At 44.4% G+C, this 21,695-nt stretch overlaps 2 protein-coding genes across 6 annotated transcripts in view; one reads left to right on the top strand and one right to left on the bottom strand.

The window, feature by feature from the left end:
- ACAD9 (acyl-CoA dehydrogenase family member 9) overlaps positions 1-12,360 on the top strand; it is a 47,410-nt gene extending 35,050 nt beyond the window's left edge. The window contains exons 13-18 of one of the 2 annotated variants that reach the window (XM_075939738.1): positions 2,763-2,842; positions 4,445-4,571; positions 8,698-8,775; positions 9,265-9,393; positions 10,571-10,643; positions 12,057-12,360. In XM_075939738.1, coding sequence (XP_075795853.1) covers positions 2,763-2,842; positions 4,445-4,571; positions 8,698-8,775; positions 9,265-9,393; positions 10,571-10,643; positions 12,057-12,157 — 588 coding nt within the window. In that variant the 3' untranslated portion in view covers positions 12,158-12,360. Of the gene's footprint in view, positions 1-2,762; positions 2,843-4,444; positions 4,572-8,697; positions 8,776-9,264; positions 9,394-10,570; positions 10,644-12,056 lie in introns of those variants that run through there. The other variant, XM_075939739.1, reaches the window with a different exon arrangement.
- Positions 10,214-21,695, bottom strand: part of CFAP92 (cilia and flagella associated protein 92 (putative)) — a 254,276-nt gene continuing 242,794 nt past the window's right edge. For all 4 annotated transcript variants that reach the window (XM_075939716.1, XM_075939718.1, XM_075939717.1 and 1 more), the window contains 4 exons: positions 19,621-19,823; positions 16,491-16,687; positions 13,876-14,002; positions 10,214-10,353 (listed from right to left, as the gene is read on the bottom strand). In XM_075939716.1, the coding sequence (XP_075795831.1) occupies positions 10,306-10,353; positions 13,876-14,002; positions 16,491-16,687; positions 19,621-19,823 (575 nt within the window). In that variant the 3' untranslated portion in view covers positions 10,214-10,305. The remainder of the gene's footprint in view (positions 10,354-13,875; positions 14,003-16,490; positions 16,688-19,620; positions 19,824-21,695) is intronic.

The raw sequence follows: 21,695 nt of genomic DNA, 5'->3' as shown, positions 1-21,695 counted from the left end.
GAGTAGAAAGGAGTAGATTAGAGGATAAATTTTAAGTAACGCATGTTTTTCCCATTTCTTGTGTCGGGTATTGTGCAACCCAGTTAAGCATAAAGGAACACTGTTCTCAAACCTATATTCTTAATTTGTACCCTTCCAGCTGCATTCCTTCTAAAGCTTGTCCTTCTGATCCTTTATTAGCAAGAGCAGTAGTGATTTTAGGAAGTGTGTAAGTTGGTAATTGCGTAGCCAACAAACGTTGTTAGTTACACAATTAACCGATAAGTGGCTCTGCATTTAAAGGATTTTGAAAGTCAGTGGCTCAGTCCTGTTGCGGGAATAGTAGGAGGGCAGGCGGCTCTCCGGGAACCAGCATGCCTGGGAGCCGGCTGCTCCCACCTCTCTTCCTTGCTGTTTCTGATTCAAAGGCAGCAAGGGGGAGGGAGTGTTGTCATTTGAATTAACTGATAAGATTGGGCTTATCACTTAATTGTTTAAAGGACTATATGCTAACATCCCTAGTTAGAACAATAGCTGCTAATACAGAAGTGGTTTGAAGCCCATCAGCATTTCTGTTACCTTCCTGCTTCAGAAAGGATTGTAGTTAAGCAATTTAAAGCTTCTTATTGGCACACACATTGCATACCATGTTCTTTGTCCTCCCTCTGCTTTCAAAAGTGTTAATAAATACTAACTAGAAGATTTACTCAGCGTTGTTTGGGTCCTTAACTCAATATTTTTTTCATTTAAATCCTTGCTCTGGGGTAGGGCTGGGGATGAGGGGTTCAGAATACAGGCTGCCCCAAGGAGAGAAGACAGGCCCGCTATGGGGCCAGCTGCTGAGAGCCAGTGTGCACCAGCAGGGCAGAAGAGTTTAACCAGAGCTAATGTCTATCGATTAACCAGTTAAACTGTAATATACCTAGTGAAAGGTAACTGGTGTGAATTAATTAACCCAATACTCATTTCCCTATTACTCAACAGTAGTGTGTGTCTGGTGAGGGCTAAATTAAGCGCAATAGGACTTTTATATACTACACAGCATAAGATACAGCCTTATTTTATGCTGCCAACAGCTTTTTGTGTTCTAAAGATGTTCAGAATAGTAGATAGGCTTTTAACTCTCAGAATCATTCCTCCTAAATTATTGTTTTCCTAATTGGAAGGCATGATTACTTGGAATAAAATTAGCTACTTGACCAGCTTAAAATATTTGTTTTCTTCTTTACGTTCTTTTGGTAAACTTTTTCCAATGTATTCTATTGTGGGGGCTAGAACAAGCACTATCAGATAAGAAAGTATGTTTCTACTTTAGGCAAGGACAGAACACTTGTGTTTATTTCAGCATTACTATTCATCTGCAGCTTCCTTCAAGGAAAGCTCCTAATATGTTGTGGCAGTGATAACATACAGCTCCTTCACATCAGCAGTAGCAGCTACAAGCTTTGAGGCATGGCTAGAAGAAATGATTTTCCAATTTGAATGCAATGTGCAAATGCATCTAGTGCAGGATAACTTTGTATGTTCATTTCAGTTCGAAATTAGTTTCTGAAAAAGCAACTGTGGAAGAGGAAATTGGATTTGAATTGAAATGGACTTCCAGAGTATTCAAATGAAACTAAATCTGTGGGAGCAAAGCGAGGTAGATTTTTAGTGCGCTCTCACATTTATATTGTAGAACAGATATTCCTGATGTTTAGTGGTACAGGTTGGACATCCCCCATCTGGCACCCTGACCAGACCAGGGGAAGTCAGGAAGGGGGAGAGGGAAGACGCCAGTTTCCTTGCTGGGCTCCATGGCTTCAGAAGCTCTGTAGGCTACAGGGCCCTGTGAAGGCTGGAGGCCCCTCGGGCTCTCATGCCTTGCGGGCTCTGCAACAGGCTCCAGTCTCCGCTGCCAGCTGCCTTTGCTGCTGGGGCTGTCTGTTCCAGTAACATCTGGATCCTGGATGTTGCTGGATCGGAGTCTTGGACCACAGAGGTTCCACCCATATTGTTTACTTTGGTTGAAATCTGCACTATTTACTTTCCTGAGCAAGGAGGAAGGGCAAAGCAGTCACTGAACACCATAGACATTTGGGATGTATTTGAACAGTTGATTTTGAATCTCAATGGACCAAAAATAGCTAAATGCTTCAAAGAAAGAGAGGCTCCAAAATTCATTAACTTTTGCTGCTGTTCATTAACTATGCTGAGGAAGCATAGCTCAGTGGTTTGAGTATTGGCCTTCTAAACCCAGGGTTATGAGTTCAATCCTTGCGGAGGCCATTTAGAGTCTTGCTGCCATGGTTAAGATGAAGTGAAGTAATCCTCCTTGAAAGCTGAAAAAATCTATCTAACATAACTGGCAGAGTACGGTGAATATTGTGGATTACTTGTGGCTACTATAAACTAGAGTAGCATGAAATGTGTACATTAAAAAAATGCAAGAGATGAGTGAATAAGGTATGTTAGCTAAATGTATGTTAGCTAAAGAACTTCTGTTGAAAACTAAGAATCTAATTCCCATGTTTTAATTCATGCGTTACTGATTCTTTTACACTGCTTTGTTTGTCAGCAATAGTGAGTCAGTTATTTGTCTTGGATAGACCACCAAATAGAGGCTCACCCTAAAATGAATTTGAATTCTTAAAAGTAATGTGGGGGAAAAAAATCATGCCATACATGTAAAAACATTAAAAACTATATATTTAAAAACTACTATTTAAGAGACTATATGCATAGCATATCTGGATTTATGAAATTTCAGGCCATCTGATACTAAGTTATTATTTCTCTTACAGGGAACAAATGAAATTCTGCGAATGTATATTGCTTTGACAGGTATGCAGTATGCAGGCAAAATCTTAACTGGAAAAATTAAGTAAGTTCTTTCTTCTTGCTAGTAACATTCACTTATCTCTAAGTTAATCACAATTGATATTCAATAAATTATCCATTTAATAGTAGGTTAGAGCAGAGATATTGCCTGCAATACTTAGAATATTTCAAGACCTTTCAAAATTTTGTAAAAGGCATTTCAACTCTTACTGCTTCTTTAGGCAACTTTTTATCTGTTTAGGAATTTTAGGCAACTCAGTTTTATTTTACAACTTTAAAACACTGATTTGAATCTGTGTCTTTCTAGTTTGTGGATGAACTAGAGTAAGTCTGTCTTTTTTAGTACTTTTAATCATCAAGTTACTCATGTAACTTTTGTCCAGAAATTAATGGTTATTCTTATATACAAGCCATGCTGGGTAGCTTTATTTCTGGATTTTATTTCTGGATTTTTATAGGAAAAAAGACTCTATCCTACTTAAAGCATATACTAGCCTTTTGTAGTTTAGTGCTGGTATCTTCATTATGCTTCACAGCATGTTGCATATTTTGAACACTTTTGTACTCCTACTGGCCAGACTGCACTGTAAGGTATAAAGACTTACAAAAAGAAAGAGGCAAAGTTTTGGCTAATCATTCAGTACTTTATGGCTATTACAGTGGTTTGAGATCTCCCTCTTTCTATAGCCCAAAAACTTACACCACTGTCGTGCTCCTCACTATTTTTAGTTCACTGTTTTGTCATTTGTGTTGCAGTAGTGCCAGCAATAAGCTTGCATTTCCCAAACACCGCATAATGCGGGGCTTGTTGCCAGTGGAGGGTTTTGTAGCAACATAACTAAGCCACTAACTGCTTCAGTGCAAAACCCCATATATACACCCTGCAGCAGTGTATAACGTGACTTGCACTGATGCAGTTTGGTAGCTTAACTAGTAGAATAAGCTGCAGTGGTACATATTGCTTTTACGTTCGTGAAACCACATCGGTACCAAAACCAACCAGACCCCTTGTGGCTATGCCTACTATGTGCTCCAAAGAGCTTTCATTCTGAGCTCTGCTCCCCATCCCTCCCTTTCTGTTGGCAGTAGATGGAGGAAGGGGAAGACAAGAAGTTGAGCAAGAAAGATAAATTTCTGCTACAGCTGCTGCTTCTGAGAAGGAGGGAGCTTGTGTGGTCCACTTTCTCCCATCTACTTTGACTCCTCTCCTGACACTGGAGTCATTGGAGTGCTTTTGAAAAATTTACCCAGCATCCCCATATTCTGTTGCAAGCATCTTCAGGGGTCTTCTGTTTGCTAGAATTTCTCTAAATGACTTGGTGCATCTTTGACTGTAACTCAAGAGATAAATCAGGGCACAACAGAAAATCCACATTCAAAAAGGTAATGAAGGAATGGCTTGTGTATTAAGATTAAGGGGAAGAACCAGAAACTTGTTTGGTTTGCAAGCGATGAGGCTGATACAAACTAATTAAAGGTTTTGGGTGACTGGTAAAATCCATGCCAGTGTTTAGTTTGTTCAGTGAGCTCTGGTATGTTTTTAAATTGGTTTTCTCTTTGCCCATTGTACTGCTGATTCATTTCTTGAGTATGAGAGAGAGCAGGGTCTACAGCCTTCTGTGTACAGCGTCCTTTAACATTTCAGGGAAATGAAGAAGGGAAATATCAGCGTTGCAATGGAGATATTTATGAACAAATTCCATGACCGCATGGGCAGGAAAGTGGATTTAGGACTGATTGGTAAAGGTGGAGTGGCACATCCCAGCCTAGACGTAAGTACTGAATATTACCTATCAAACAAACCTAATGATGAGCTGCTTGACCGGTTTTGTTGAACTTAAGGGGAGCCAGGGAAGCAATGTCTTTGGATGAGATCTGCATTCTGGATTTCCATCCTACTAACTTGTTTCTCTGTTTTTGTGTCAGCCTTAGGCCCTGATCCTGCAGAAATTCAAGTGTGGACTTTGTTTTTAAGTGTATTCATAGGCCAACTAAATGAAAAGGGCATAGCCAGGTTTTAAACTAAGCAGGAAGTTGCATGTTTTATGCTTATTGGTGTAGAAAGACAGTAAGTTTAAAAAACTTTTTATGTAAGTTCCTAAAACAAGTGGATCAGTGGAAACTTAGCTATCGTTAATTTTGCGTTCTTTGCAATGAATTGTTTGCCAAAGTTGGTTTCCTGTGGCCATTCATAGCGCAAGTTGCCAAACACAATACAGTCTCCCAATTTGTTTGACAAAAATACAATTAGTGATCTTTTTGCCGACCAGCTAACATTCCTACAGAAATATGGGCTTTTAGACTTCATAAATGGCTTTTGGGGAAATGTAAGGAATCCCTCCCCCCCCCCCCTTTTGAAGTGTGTATAGTTGTAATAATTGGGAGTCTATAGAAAAATGACATCCTTTTGAAGGAAGGAAAATCTGGTGGAGGGTAACACCAAATCTTCGTTGCAATTGAAACACTTTCCTTTTCCTTGCTCATCTGGCTCCTTGCTCTTCCCAAGGGTTGCTCATTTTTTCCTGGGCTTATTGGTACCCTCCTTTCCATTCTCTAACTTCTCTCCTTTTATTTAATAATTGTTTGGTCCTAGACAAGTGTTAATGTTATATGCATAATAATAAGCATTGGCTTATACATGGCTGATCTAGTGCAGTGGAACACATATGACTTGATAGCTGTAGGATGGCAAAATATAGGGGTTTGTTTTTTTTCATCTATAATTAAGATTCAAAAATCATAGTAAAATAGTGAAGTGATTTTATTGTGCTTGGGATACTTTGGTGTTCTAGGTAATATTTTTGGACAGATGTTAATGGCACTCAGACACACTGAATCTGCTCATGCTATTCCATTCACACAGGGGATCTTACCAATGCAACATTATCCCCAAGGTCGGTACTCTGTGGAGCCAGAAGTGCAACTAGATGTTCACTTTAAAATGTAATTTTTTTATTTTTTATTTATTTATTTATTTATTTATTGCTATAGCAAGCTCTTGAGTGCTGGCTTCATTCTGGGAGGTATCCGTTATGAGTCTTTTCTCCAAGAGGCTCAAGCCATGAGGTTTTATTTTGTTCTTTGCACTGTAAAAATCATAACATAGTGCTACAAGTTGCACTTCACGTTGCTACACTGAATATGCTGTGTTCAGGATTTTCCTCCCGCTTGGTGCCAGGAGTTGAGAGAATTGATTATTTTTGAGGTAGCACCAGAAAAACCTGATTGTTAAGAATTCAAGTAGCATGCAGCGTTGGTCTAACAATTTCACTACAGATAACTAAATGATGCTCATGACGGACCTCTCCCCTTCTGCCCCCGCATGCTTTATGAAATGGACTTACGGATACACTGAACTCAAAAGTGCTTTGGACAAATTGCTTCATGTGACCTCTCAGTCTTCATGTCACAATCCACGGAATCTGTTGATCTTATTTTGGTGTCTGTGTCATTCTTGTATGTAAAATCAGGCATATGGAGTAGGGAATATTTTATGGGTTTTAAAAGTGTGAATGAAAGTCATCCAGGGAGGCCTCAGTGTCTGGGCAATCCTATGCAAATAGCCTTTTGTCCTCACTTAAGTGGTTGGTCTGGGGAAGTCAAATGTCCACCCCAGCTGACCAGGTGACTTCCCATGCAAACAATAGGAAAGTGGGAGTCTCTTGTCTTTGGCTGGCAGACCCAAGGGAAGGAACCAAAGACCCCAAGGTGAGGAACAGCCCTGGTTTGGAAGGCTTTGCTAGAAAGGAAACCGTTTTGGGGTGAGTTTTGTAACAAGTTTGTGTACTGAGGTTTCAGTGTTGGAGTTAGCTAGGCATTTTCTGTTATTTTAACTTTGTAATCTACTTTGCTCTGCCTGTTTTCACTTATTACTGCTTAAATCCTACTGCATGTACTTAATAAAATCACTTTCACTTACCGGTACTATCAAACCCACTGTGAATAATTATTACCTGGGGGAGCAATCAGTGTGTACACGTCCTCCTTCCCGTTTCATTAGGGTTTGATCCTATTTGGGGAGTGGTATCCTGGGAAGCTGGGCCCAAAACTGCATTTTCCTTGGACCTGAAAAGATTCAGTGTCTGCATTGTTTCTCCGAGAGGCCAGCTCTGTGCCTTGGCTGGGGGAGACCAGGGAGCTGGCCCAGTAGGACAGGGTGGCGAGAATCCCCAGAGAGCAAAAAGGAGGATGGCAGTGGCCTTGTCAGCTCCCCGGGAATCCCCCCCAAGTGGTTCTGTGAGCTCACCCTGTCACAGGGCTACCTCAGTGTATGCAGCATTTTCAGTTCCTGATTGTAACATTGCGAATGTCAAGATGTTCTCAGGTAACACTGGGACATTTTAATGCACAGCAGCTGTGCTACACGTGTCCCCGTGGAAGAAGTAAAATTATTGCCTGTGGAATGGGCTCAAATAACAAACTAGCGCATACTAGCTGAGCAAAGCCTCAGTGTTGCTTGGCCGAGGGAAGCTGCATCCAACTACTATTACGTTCACAACAGTGGCTCATCTCTTTTGGGACAGTGGCAGGGTTTTTTCCACCCTAGCTATTTGAGAAAGTCACTTCAGAAATCAGAAGCAAAAGATCTTTTCAAAACAGGGTTCTATCTCTTTTTAAATGCGCATCTTGGAAAAGACCAAAATGACCCAAATCTCTTGTGACTATAACGTGTCTTCATAAGGGTAATGGTTCTTTTTTCGATAGTGTCCTGCACAGTATTGTTAATTGGATTACAGGTTGCACCTCTCTAAACCGGAACTCTGTAGTCCGGCAACATCCCTGGTCCAGGATCAGTCTCCCAACCTGCTGCAGGGACTAGTGGGCCTAGGAGCCCAGCACAATGTGAGGGGGACAGAGGGTGAGAACTGGAAAGCCTGGCGTGCGACTCACCTGGGCTGGGGGAGCTGGGAAGGCCAGCACACAGCCTAGCCGGGCTGTGGAGGTGGAGTGGGAACCCCAGCGTGTGCGATCCAGCTGGGCTGTGCAGGGGAAGCTGGGAAGCTCAGTGGGGTTGCAGGGCAGAGGCTAGATCCAGCAGCAGGAGGGCCAGAAAGGATTTCCCTTGGTCCAGTAAAATCCCTGATCCTGGACTAGTCAGATTCCCGAGGGTGCTAGACCAGGGAGGTCCAACCTGTAGTAACCTATTTCTTTGCTGTATGAAGACAGCCTGCCAGGTGCTTGTTTTTACTGAAGAAACAGTAGTAGTTCCAAGACTGGTTTTTGCTGAAAGACACTGAGAATTTCAGACATGTTCCATTTGATCTTTAACATCATAACTGAAGTGCAAACGTGTTGTCTTTACCAACATCTTCCTTTATCCAAAACGTTCATCTAATAAGAAAAGTTATCAAAACCAAACCTTGCCATTTGGAAAGGAACTGATTAAATTTGGTGGCATTTGTCATATTTGGGCCTGATGTTGTGCTTGTTGACTTCGGTAGAAGTGGGTGATTCAGGCTGGAACATGTGTTTTCTATATCATCTGTTTGTTGCTTATCGTACACTCTTCCTTCTCCTTTCCCCTTTGATGTACAGCCACACGGAAGTGCTTTAACGTGGAAATTAACCTCACACAATACTTCACTAAAATTCAGCCTTTTAAAATTAAAAGCACAGTTCTGAAATCCCGAAATGACCAGTTGTGCTACATCTTCAGGAATACCTAAATTACTGATTACTCACAGCAGTTTGGCTTTCCCACTCTTGGGGGTCAGGGTTTTACATCACTGGCTGAACAGTGAGGGGAGTAGCAGCTTGTCCTTCCAATTTTCTACAATGTATATTGTTTGACTAAATCTGCAGTGTTGCAGGTTAATCTAATTTCTTATAGAATATCCAGTACGTGTATTTAAAATATCTACTAAACAGTAGGTGACCTTTTATTTTTTTCCATTACAGGAAAGCAGCAAGAAACTTGAAGAAAACGTCTATTATTTTGGAACTACAGTGGAAGGCTTGCTAAGGAGGTTTGGCAAAGTAATCAGTTTTTTTTAATAGGATCTTCATGTTGAAAAGACAGTGGTTTGCCTCTCATTATGAGCTAGTATTCCTCCTATACAATACAGTCCCATCTAATGTATTAGAGAAAATCTATGGAGATTCTGCAGTCACTTCACCTCTGCTGAAGTTGCTGTCATCTCTGCAATTAGCAGCTGCTAACAGGTGGGAGAAATTGACAGAGTCCCTGTTGCCCTTAAGACAGTGTGAAAGTCCATGTCTTGCATGACAGTTACGGGCCATTTACTGCCAAATAGAAAGGGATAATAAATAAATGTGGAAAAGAAAATTCAGGTGTAAAAGTGTGTGTCAGTGGCTTGACTGGTTGTGCCAAAAGAAATAAATCAGTGGCACAAACCTAAATTCTGGTTTGAAATGTACGACATTGTGTCTGGATGGACATTGCATTGTAATTGTGGTTTTAAAATGCTATAATAGAAGCTGCTAAACTTCTTTTATCTTCTCTAGACTATAGTGGATGAGCAGCTGGTTCTGAAGAGAGTGGCAGATGTCTCTATTAATTTGTATGCAATGACAGCAGCTATATCTAGGGCTAGTCGATCCATGAGTATCGGTCTGCGCAACCATGATCATGAAGTGAGTGTGCTTCCATTTCTTATCACTGACACCCTTTCAGTATCCCATCTAAAGGGTCTGTTGAAACTAGAGTTGTCTATGGAGAACTGCATTTGCAGATCCCTGGTCCTGGGATCCTGTACCTTAAGTTCTAGAATAGTCCCAAGAGCAGAGCCCTTTATACCTGTATTCGTACCTGCTGCAGAGGTGATTGCTAGATGCTCTCTCCTCCGCTGAAGCAGTGGTCGAGCGCTCTGTATATATAACAGGATAGACTTCAGAGAGCTAATACCATCCTGCATGTATTTTTTTTACGTGTGGGCCTTCAGGTAAACTAGCAAAAATCCACTTTCACTTCAACAGAAATGTACTCTGGTTGGGTTGCCACTTTTTTTTTGGAGGGGCGGGGGAGGGAGTGGTAATTGACAATGCACAGGAGCATCTCAAGCTTTGGAAAGCCACAGAAGAGAAGACTTTCTTCATTTAACTGTTGTACTGCTCTAACACTGATTTATAAAAACATGTTGATCACAGAACATGGAGCAGAGTTCTTCACAAATAAAACTGACATACAGTGAAAGCATTTTAATTTTTCAATGGATGTTAAGTTAAATCTTAAATATTGGTAGGCGAAGAAAAGAAATAGTAAATTAAGCAGCTTTCCCTATCTATTCGTTTGTACACAATCTTTTATGAATTATTAAAGCAAACACTGTGTTCCAAGTATTTAAATGTTCTCTTTAATCAGCTAATTCCATGCTCTTTAAATTGAAAACTATTAAACAACGTAATTTTCTGATATTCCTGACAGGTCCCCCCCCCCCGACTTAATGGGTGGCAGATATAAAATAATTAAAACTTCAGTCTTTAGGAAAAAAATCTCATTACCAAGTTTATTAGTCACATCTGGATTTGTAACTGAGTATCTGTCTTTTAGTCACTTGTGAATGATGGGGTCATTCGATTTACTGGAAGCTGTAGCTATAGAAAAAATGGAAAACAATTAGAATTCTTCTCACTTGTACTTGTAGTAAACCAGGCTCTAAACCATGAGGAAAAGAAAAATTATCCCCTTCAATATCTGATCTGAAACTTTTCATTAGCTGTTATGTATTTAATTATTTAGCATGAGTTCTTGAAAAGCCTTGTTTGTATTACAATATTTAATTTGTTCAATACCTTTCTTTTGTTTTATCAGGTGCTGCTTACAAATATTTTCTGCACAGAAGCATATTTTAAGAATAATTATGCCATGGCGGAGTTAGAAAAATGTAAGTTCTTTCATAGTGGGAAGAATAAACTTAATGTGATAGGAACAAACGATATCCAAGGGCCTAACGTGACTTATAAAATATGTGGAATGCACATGACATGCTTCTTCACTAAGGATTAGGATGGGTATCACCAGATGGCCCTGTTGTAGTTTCAGAAGTTCTTAATGGGCCAGTACTGCTCAAAGAAATGCTTTACTTTTATGATATAGGGTTTTTAATGGGGGGTTGCCTCCAATAGTGGATGTCCATTCCTCTGGGGGAACAGGGCATTGATGGTGGTCATAAACCACATACCAGCAATTCCCTCAGACTGGGGTTACATAGTGCCCTAATGTACCCACTCTCCACTACAAAGCTGACTGTTTGGGTGCGGACGCCTACCGTTTGGCAGAGGGACAACAATATTTATACAGAAGTAGCTGATGCCACCTCTCATCGTTATTGTTAATACTAATATAAATACCAAGTACTTCTCAGAGACAGGATTTAAAGAAAGCACTCATTTTCCTCCCTTGGGATCAGCTACTTTGTGTAACATTCACAGCAGTCAGTAGGAAGGAAAAAGCTATTGAACCAGCTGGTAATATAGACTAGTGCTTACGTAAGTGGTACAGGAGGGACATTTTGGAACAGACTGTTCTGCTCTACCACATGATAAATACAACTCAGCGACGCGTAAGTCTTAAAATGTTAGTCAAAGCTGCCGTGTTAGACTTTCTCCTATGCTGGTACAACAGATGTTTGGACTCTTCAGACTGGGGTGGGCAAGATATGGCCCATGGGCAGAATCCCACCTGCCAAGCCATTTGATCTTGTCTGCCCTGCTGCTCTCCCGGCCCCCAGGTCAGTTGAGACTCGGGGGCATGGAACCAACAGCTGTTCAAAACAGCAGGCAGTTCCTTTCGATGTCACATGCCCCAGCAGGGTGGGGGGTGAGAGACTTTGTGTGCTCCCCTGCCCCAGGGCCAGTCAGGACCTGGAGGCAGGGAGTGTGCAAGGTCTTCCCTTCTCCCCTCCCCTACCCCCCGCATCCCTCCCGGGGCGATGGTGGTGTCAGTGAGAATTACCAGCTATTCAAATTGCTGTCAGTTCCCTCTGGGTGCCATGTGCCCCAAATGGGGGGGAAGAGATCTCCTCCTGTGCTCCCCTGCCCCACAGGGGATTGCGTGAAGTCCCCCTCCCACTGGCATATGGTGCTTGGAGGGAATCACCACTTCCGCCCAATGCCCTGGACCACCAGGTGCTGGCCTGTGGCCACTACCAACATTGGTGAAGTGTCCCCCCTACAAAAAATGTCCACCCCTTTCTCAGCCTTTTTGCAAATGGATGTACTGCAGTGTTCTGGATTTAACTATTGTGCTTTTAAGAAAGCAGGATGTGACTTGAATTTTGCTTTTTCCCCCACTCTAGATGCTGCTGAAAACCTGGATGACAGTATTAAAAAGGTTGCACAGCAGGTGCTGGAAAAGAGAGCCTATATCTGTTCTCATCCACTTGATAGGACATTCTAATAGCATTTAAAAGCTAGCCCATTACCCGACTTGCAGATTAACTAATGGGTAAATGAATAAAATTTACTTTTTGTACAAATATTTTTCGCCAGCTGAAAATGTAATTGTAATCTTGTAAAATAAAACACAGTTTTATGGGGAGAGACTAAAAGGAAACCACTAAAGTGATTGCTGTTTTCTTCCCCAATAACCGCTTGTGGAAAGTTCGGGTTATAAAAAGTGTTTTCTTTCTTGGATTATTCATGCTCGTTCAGCTAATACAGCCAGGCCTTTCATTGGCCCAACACTTATCGCTGCCACTATTTTCTTATCCTTGGCTCCAGGAAGTATTGACAAGAATGAACATGTCACTTTCCAGCCCACTGTCCTACAAACCAGAGTTGCATAATATTTAATAATAATGAACTTCTCAAACAGTGGTTGGGCTTTCTGGTAATTGGCACATTCTTGTGTTTATAAAAAAGTGTTTTTTCAGTACTGCGTGTGTTTTTCACCTACTGTCCGTCAGTGGATGAGAACACAGATTTCACTGTACTGATCTGTTTAATCTCACATTTCTATTTTGAGTTAAAGATGATTAGTACTTCTTAAATAAATTGTTAAGCCAATGATGGTAAACAAAGCCAGGCCTGTGCATCTGAAGATGTGACAGTATTGTGGCTAGGGGCAGTGCCGGTTAACAGTTTTCTGGTTTACGGAGTGCTGGATAACACAGGTTTCACTGTATTAACCCCTTTAGCCACAAGGCTTGTGTTCAAATGATGGGTGTATAATGCTTAATTCTGTGGGGCATGGAGGGATACTTCAGGGCACAACACCCTTCCCCCTCCCCCAGTCACATCAGCATTCTCCTGAAACCTACCCCATGACTTTATGAATGCGTCTACACTGCACCATTGTTTTGGAATAATTAGTATTATTCTGAAATAACAATGTGAGCGTCTACACAGTAATTCTGTTATTTCAAAATATTGAAATAATAGGAGGCTTATTCCGACTTCTGTAAACCTCATTCCACAAGGAATAACTCCTCTTCTGAAATAGCGATTTCAGAATAGATACACTGTGGATGCTCCATTGCGGCTGTTTCGAAATCACTCCTTACCAGGGCCATTCTAAGTAATTTCTCCCCAGTGATACCTGGGGCTCTAAATCGAGACAGTGCGTCCATATTAGGGGAGCCTGCCTCGGACTACCTTTGAGGCTTCCCTGTAGTGTGGGCGCTCTATTTTGAAAAACTATTTCAGAATATATCAAATGGTAAATGACTTCTCTGCGGTAGAGCCCTGTATACTGCTCAGAACTTTAAACGGGAGGAAAAAATCAGCACCCTTTGCCTTATTGATTTCAGCGACTTCCAGTTTAGCTTTCTCTCTGCCTGAACACCATGTTCTAGCTGTGGCTAAAGGAAAATTGCTGGGGAATCTATTGCCAGGGTCAGCACCTCCTTTTTTTCATCAAGCACTAAGGAAGGATTGATTTACTCTTGCTCCAGCTGGGCATTAATATCTAAAAGGCTCATGTGCACCAAAACCATCAGATGGGCTATGTCTGCATCTGAGGAGGAGACAGTCACCTGGCTACAGATAACTAGCCCTTCGTCCTGTCGTACTACAGCTGTGGCCCATTAGCTCAATCGGAACTAAGGCTTGTGTGTCTTCAAGACAGAATTTGTGGCTCTAATTTAAGCATCAAGAGTAATTTTGCTATCAAATTACCTGACTAGCTCGTGGAGATGTAGCACCATCAGTGAAGGAGCCTTGCTGTAGCAGAAGGCTTATATCTTCCCCTTTGTTCTCTGGTCTCTTTCTCTTGTAACGAAAGGAATGGTTATAACAAAGCAAGCTGGAATGAAAAAAAAAAAAAGCTAATTATAAATCTCTCTTCACAAAGGCTGGATTTTATGTGCCACAGGATGTAATTTTCTGTAAATGTGCATGATTCCATTCCTATGATATGCCCTGGGAACTTGTACATTGCAGTAAATCAGTTAATAGACCCACTCATTTAAGTCCTTCACTACACTACACAGTGAAGTCTTTCCCCTCCAAAGGTTTTATGGGTCCCCAGAGAATAAGTTTTAGGCGCTAATGAATATTTGGCATAAATGTAGATACAGCCAATTAAAAGCATAATAAATGCCATTAATTTTCCAGTCAGATCATACTAATGGACGAATCCTCTAACGCTTATTCAGGACCAAACACCTTTGCAACTACTATTGCTTCCTGGCTGCTTCATGGCTGATCCTGCCCCCAGCATAATCCTGGCCAATGGGAACTGCCTGTTGAAAAAACAGATGGCATCACTCCTCCTTCCCCTCAGGCTCTTATTTATAGAGTACATGGTCCTGCAGCTTGGGGGTGGGGGAACAGGCAGGCTTCTGCCTGCTGCCAAGCTGGGCTGCTAGCTAGGAGTCACTCAGGTGAGTCTCCAGGCCCTCCCAATTCTCTGCTTCCTTTCCCCGTCCCCCCACTCTAAACCGGGGATGGGGAAAAGGGCCTCCAGGGGGCCAGAACCAGCTGGGGGAGACCCTGCTGCTCCCCCAGGCCGATTGGGGGTGGGGGACCACATGAAGCCACCTCTCACCCTCCCCTCCACCCACTTGCCAGGAGCTTGAAGCACCTTGTGGGGTGGGAGGAGACATCACTCACTCCCCCAAGCCCTGATTGGCCTGGGGGTGGGAGGAGCATATGAAGCCTCCTCCTGCCCTGTGAGGAAGTGCCACATGCACCGGTGGGTGGGGGGCGGGACAGGCAAGAGGAGGCTGATTGGCTGGGGGGGGAGCGTGCAAAGCCTCTTCCCACACTGCCAGGGGCATGGGTGCCAAGTGGGAAGGGGCAAAGGTGCTCCACCCCCAGACCAATCATGGTCTGGGGATGGGAAGCCCAGAAGCATCCTAGCCCCACCCCGTCTGGTCTAGGCCCTGTCCCTTTTTGAAGTGGTCCGTGCCCAAAAATTATTGCCCACCCCTGATCTAAACCCTCTGCCCCTCTCCTGCACCCAAGACTCCTGCCCCAGATCACAACCCCCTCTTGCCCTATCTCACAGCCCAAACCCCTGCACTCCAATCCCATGCCCCAGGTCACAACTGCCTCCCTCACCCGAACACCCTCCCAAGCCCTCCTGTCCCTTACCCCAGAGATGGACAAGACAGCCTCTGCCTGCTGGAGCTGTCCCACCAAGATGGATGATCTGGCCTGCAGCCACCCTGCCACAGCCTGGGGACAGGGCAGCATGTGCAGTCTCCTGCCCCCCGCCCCCTGGGGCATGTGGTGCCAGAGGGAAGCACCAGCTGTTCAAAACAGCTAGCAGTTCTAGGCACTTGGGGGGGGGGGGGGGGGGTCTGTGGGTGGGGGAGCATGGTAAGACTCCTGGCCCTGCCCCTTTGCAGGCTATCCCACTAAACGTTCAAAAACGAGTGCCCACTGCTGGACTAGAAGAACAGGCTCTAGTTTGCATACAATTCATCTGCACTGTATTTCTGCTCTGGTCTACATCAATACATTTCAAAGAATCCCGTGACAATCCACCACACCTAGTGACTCAAACAGGGTTTTGCCCAGAATACTTAATATAGTTCTGATTTCCAAAGCAAGAGTGCTGTGAGCGCCAGTATGTTTCTGTTGCTGCCAGTGGTCCGATCCACATTGTTGAAAACACCCCCTTCGCTTTCAGGGGACACATTTGCACTCGTGTAGGTGGAGCTATACAGGTACAGAGCCAAATAAGTATCTGTTGGTGCTTGGCCAACAGGTATTACACACTCATACAGCGGCAGCAGTGCAGCCAGCGCGCTGGATCCGAAATACCAGCGCAAGGTCATCACTCCAGGCGCCGCTGCTGCCCCATGTTGCGGGCAGTGATATGTTCCCCATGAAAGACAAAAGTTTTGCCATGGCACGTGGCAGTGTGAACAGCTTGTTGTTGGCAGGCGCACGCTCCTGTTAACTACAGGAATCCTGCTCGTATGCAATAGTTTGTTGGCAAAAGTGCCAACAAACTACATTCATGCTGCCAGACTTTTAGCAACAAGCCGTGTTGCTAAAAGCTGTGTAGTGTAGAGAACCCCCAGCCTCTTACGCAGCGCTGGGCTAATTGGGCTGGCAGCTGGCTCCCGTTCCACAATTTTGGCAGGATCTTTTCAGTCAACTCTATTGATCTAAATGGGGCTGGTGATGGCAGGGGACTGATTCTGCTCAGCACCCCATCACACTGCACTGTAAAAATGACTGTGTGGCACCCCCACATGCCTGTGCAGTGGTCTGTCCTATGGAGGAACGCATTGTATTATGTCATTGCCTGGCCCCTGTGACCACGCTGCAGGCCTTACTTGAAGTCGGCGCCTCTCAACGTTTCAAACGTTCTGTGGTCCATGTCGTGGCAGGGGATTATGTTCCCGTTCCACTTCAAGCTGTGCTGGCCTTCCACACCTGGAACAAATCCTTTGGTGGTGCTCCGCTCTCTGTCCAGCCCTTGGTAAATGCCATTGTCAGGTAGCTGCTGCAACACTGACAGTGCTGGGATAGGCTAGGAAAGTACAACATCATGAAGCAGAAATCGGTTTCAGCCTATGCAGTACTTTTTATGTATCCATTACTTACGCTACAAATGCGCATTGGCGTTTAATAGCATGGCCGCATGCTAGTAAGTCAGCCTTGATTGCCCTGTCAGCAGGGGCGGACTGGCACGGCAGGACACCGGGAATTTCCCAGTGGGCTGTCCTCCGAAGGGCTGGCTGGAGGCTGCTGGAGCAGGAGGGGATTGTAACAGGGGTGCCACAGCCCCGCACTTTAAATTCCCCGGCGCCACACCTGCCATGCACGGGACGCTGTGGGGGCCAAGGGAGCGCATGCATGGCATGCTCAAACGCCACGCAACAGGTGCGAGGGGAGACACCCAGGCGTGGCGTGATGTCACAGCCCAGGACTTTAAAAGCACTCGGCCCAGAGTTGCACTGCGCGGCCCAGCTCGAGGCCTGGCATATGGCCTGGAGCCCCAGAAGCAGCTGGGGGCCGATCACAGACTCCAGCCCCGCAAACTGGAAGGCAGAAGGTAGGTGGGGAGGAGGGGAAAAATAGGAAGAAGAGGTGGGAGAGGAAGGGGCTTGTGCTGAGGGGAGGGGGCAGGGCAGGAGAAGAAAGGGGAAGGCACAGGGTGGAGGAGAGACAAATGCCAGGGGGGCCAAGTGGAACCAATGAGGAAAAGGGAAGGTGTCAGTGGGAGGGGGGGACAGGGCGATGCTGGGGGGGGGGTGCTGGGAGAAGGCTTGAAAGAAGGGATGGGCATGAGCAAGTCACGTGTGAGGGCACAGGGGAATGAGGGGAACGGGGGAGAGGGTGGTGAGGGGGTGAGCATCAGGGAGAGGGGATGAGGAGGGGTAGCTCACATGATCAGAGTAGGGCTACTGGAGGAGTGGGCACAGGGAGGAGAGAAGGGCTGGTGGGAGGGGTTCAGGTCTCAGGAGGGCTGAGGGCAGTGACAAGGGCAGGAGTCCGAGTCAGGACAGCAGAGGAGGGTGAGGGGTTGGGGGGCAGCAGGAACCAGGGGAGCTGATGGAGCAAGGGGAGGAGATATGGCAGCAGAGGGAAAAGGTAGAGGTTTATGAGATATTTATTAATAACTTGGGTGCCAAACAAGCCACATGAACTCAATACTGGTGCACAACACAAAATTCATTCTGCTCATGGGAGGAAACTCTTAGAGGGACACTTCCCCCAGCCTCTCTGCCCCCGAGTTACTGTCACACTCATTGGATTAATGCAATTGCAGGATAGTTGCATGAGGGGGGGGGGGTTGGTGGGGGCCAAACTAATCCCTATTGGTAGGAGGATGGTGGGAAAAGTCCTTAGGAGGGTCACATGACACCTTTTACTTCTGGTCATGTGTCCATCTTGCCCCGAGAGGGTTACCTCCAGAGGCCTGGCTAAGGAGAATCAGGGGGTGTGGCTAATGGGATAAGGGGCGTGGCTAACAGGGATCAGGAGTGTGGCTAATGGGGGTCAAAGAGTAAATTTAAAAAAAATTCTTTGATGTGAAAAAGTGGGTGGTGCTCAACCCATTTCCTGTGCCTATTTTGATTGCCAGTCCACCCCTGCCTGTCAAACTATCTTTGCTCAACAGGGCAAAATCCTGGAGCCAACATTTGAGCCCAGAAAAGCAAGAGCAGGGGATCTAGGTAAGAATGACGTCAGTAAAAAGCAAAGAAAACACCCCTGTTCTCCTAGGTACTTTTGCAAGTCTAGAGGCACACAAGCACGGTTTGAACTAAGCTGTAAGCAGCTACTGAAGTGTGTGGGGAAAAGCTGTAAGTCATTCCGGCCTGATAGGATGAGCAAAGAGCCCATTGTGCATTCGGGACGGGCAAGCTGCTGTTCATGCAACATGAATGCTGTGCAACAAAACGGAAGGCCATCCCAGAAGGGATTTTGGAGATCTAACTGCTCTCCAAACTTTGCTTTAAGCTTTGCTCTGTAATAAACAACCTTGAAGTTTTCTGTGGTTTGGGGTTTTTTTCTCTAAAGTATTTCTAGCCAAAAGGAAATGCCATTTTGAGTTTTATAGTTTACTCATTGTTTGGGTCAGTCATTTCCATGCATTAGTAACTGATTCATCCAACAAGAGATTAGTTTGGTGCAGGCCACCAATATAGTTTTTCATTTCAATGAGCTCAAATTCCTGAACCTTAGAGGTTTGAGAGTGTCTGTGTGGCTTCTTCCATGTTAGCTCAGACTGCAGGGCTAAGAGAGCCTATACTGCATAATGGATCTCAGGAGACGATACAAAAGAAGAGTTGGTATTTAGTGAATAGAAATGGTTTGGGCCCTGCCTGGCTTTCATTGGAGCATACTACAGAATACTACTGCATCTACACTGCACCTGTAGCTCAAAATAAGTAAGGCAGTTTGAGCTACACAATTAGCTTATTTTGAAATTTGGCGCTATCTACACCAGACTAAATTTCAAAATAGAGCGCTATTCTGAAATGTCCCTTGCTCCTTGTGGAATGAGGTTTACAGGGCCATCAGAATAGCGAGCCTGTTATATTTTGAAAGAACAGGTGCGCTCAAAAGACCCAGACTAGCTATTTTGGGATACTGGAAGTATCCCGAAATAGCTCTGCAGTGTAGACGTAGCCTTACTACTGTTGAGCCAGCTTGCCAAAATCCTCGTCACCACCTCCCCAGGGAGGCTACATTTAACAACATTTTAAATTATCTTCAGCCAAAGTAGCTAAGAATGAGCATGTCTGCGCTGTGTCTTGGGCTGGTAAATTATTTGGTAAGGCTGAGCTAAGCACTCCTCTGTGCCTCAACACTAGCAATGACTATTGAAATGTCTATGTCAAGAAAATATCTTGATAAGCTAAGTATGGAAATTGTTTTAAAATGTCAGCAAGGCACTCAGAAGTGCTGCTCCCAGGAGAACACTAACGCTTACCATCCCAGAGAAATGTACATTACCTGCAGAATCAGGCCTGGTCTCGTAAGTGAGAATTTCTGTGGTTTATCTTTCAAAAGTCCTTGTAGTTTGTCCAGCTGAGCACTGGCTTTTAGGCCACGTGTGGTTAGCTCGGCTGCTGTGGAGCACCTGTGAACTTTCAGCTGGGTGTCAACAAATACAGTTTTCTGAGGCTGATTGGTCTCATCACCCTGCCAAATGGCCACTGAAAAGAAAAATAAAATGACAGGAGCCATGTGTTTTAAGCAAGGCAGGACTGATAGTCTAAAGAAAAAGGTGTGCAAAGGCATTTAAACAATTTTCCTCCCAAAGTTTCAGCTGTACCAAACCATAACTGGACGGAGAGTAATGGCTAATGCACACTCCTGGATTAAAAATTCATGCAGAACACACATAGGGTATGTCTACACTACCCCGCTAGTTTGAACTAGCCTCGAGGCGTACAGCTAGTTCTGATTAGAAGTCTAATCCGAACTAGCTAGTCCGTGCCGCGTGTAGCCGTGCGGCACGGGGTCCGAACTAGCCGGCATTTAAAAATGGCGCCGGCCGGCATCATGCAAATGAAGCCCGGGAAATTCAAATCCCGAGCTTCATTTGCAACTGCGGATGACTACATTACCCCCGCTAGTTTGAACTAGCGGATTAGTGTAGACATACCCATAGTGCGTTAGGTTTAGAATATAAACAATTTGGACCAATCACCCAATAATAAAGCACTCTGTAGGCCCTGGACTTGGCTAATAGGTATAGTGCTAGTCAGTCATGAGCAACAGAACTGACCCTAAGTACAGTCAGTCTCACTGGAACCTCTCTCTATAAGTTCTAGTCAGTCTTAATTGTTTCCATGGTGTAAGTGAAAGCTACAGAAACAGTCATCCGTGTGTAATGCCATATTTCAGAGCAGTCTGTCAAAATCCAATGTTAAGAAATCTTTCTGCTTGATGGGTATTTACATAATTGATGTTCATGACACACCTGGGACAAAACTATGGACTGAATTTGGCCAATTACAAATTTAAGGCTCCAACCTTCTCTGTTTCTAGTTAACTAGTGAAGGAAGCAGCATGTGCAGTGAGGCATGTTGTAGCCTGATGTTGGAGACAAAAGATTTAACTGGATATCTATGGGCACCTCCTCCAGCTTTTCCAGCATTCGTTTTGGTTTGAGAGGCTGTCTGACCTTTGCATGAGTAACAAAAATGATTGTCACCATTCACTTAAAAAAATCAGCCACCCAATAGAACCAGTTGTATAGAAGGAAAAAGTACGCGTTTGTCCAAAGATAGGCCCTCAAGTTCAAGGTCTAAGACCAAGAACTGGGCATGGGAGGGACTAACATAATTCCACAATATGCAATGAAAGTAGCAGCTACAGTCTGGCACCGATTAGCCTAAAGCAACACCTTGGACTAACGACTGCCTCACTACGTGCTTGGAATCTAGACACTCACTGGAGTGCGCCGCTGCATTTTTAACTAATTTTATACAGGAATCCTATACACAAGACCCCTGCAGTACTAGTGGGTAATACCCTTCCAGAGCCCTTCAGCGCTAGCTCCCAGAGCAAGGTGCGCTACTCCAGAATTATCAGTTCAAATGGGCAGTATTTCTAATGCCTGGACATAGATCACAGTCACTGGCTTCTTATGGTCTACAACAGGAGCAGCTACCAGTTTTAAGGACACAACTTAACTGCAAATAAACTTAACACCAATGCACTCACTGTGCTAGGCCAGCTCTTTAGCTAATTAACCAAGCATTTAGCTGGAGCACTGCAACAAAACTAATCCACCTGACTGGCAACAGCTACACTCCACTGCTGTTGCTGCAGCACAGAGCTGGTGGACCTGCACAGTTCTGAGTGCACAAGCCCTGTCTTGGTTTCTCCCTCGAATGCCTTGTGTGTTGGGGTGCAGCAACACCACAAATCACAGGCACAGTGATTGCTGTACCTGGGGCAAGCTCTCAGCACCCTGACCCATTCCTTGGCAGCAGAACTGGACTGGTTTTATGGCCCAGGAACCCTGCAGGAGTGGCCCCATAATTTTACTACAGAATTCCAACTAATTCGTTAGTCTA

This window comes from Pelodiscus sinensis, chromosome 11 (genome assembly GCF_049634645.1).
Source record: "Pelodiscus sinensis isolate JC-2024 chromosome 11, ASM4963464v1, whole genome shotgun sequence".
NCBI classification, from domain to species: Eukaryota; Metazoa; Chordata; order Testudines; family Trionychidae; genus Pelodiscus; species Pelodiscus sinensis.
The sequence above is the reverse complement of the archived record's forward strand: the minus strand, read 5'-3'. Positions and strand labels throughout refer to the sequence as shown.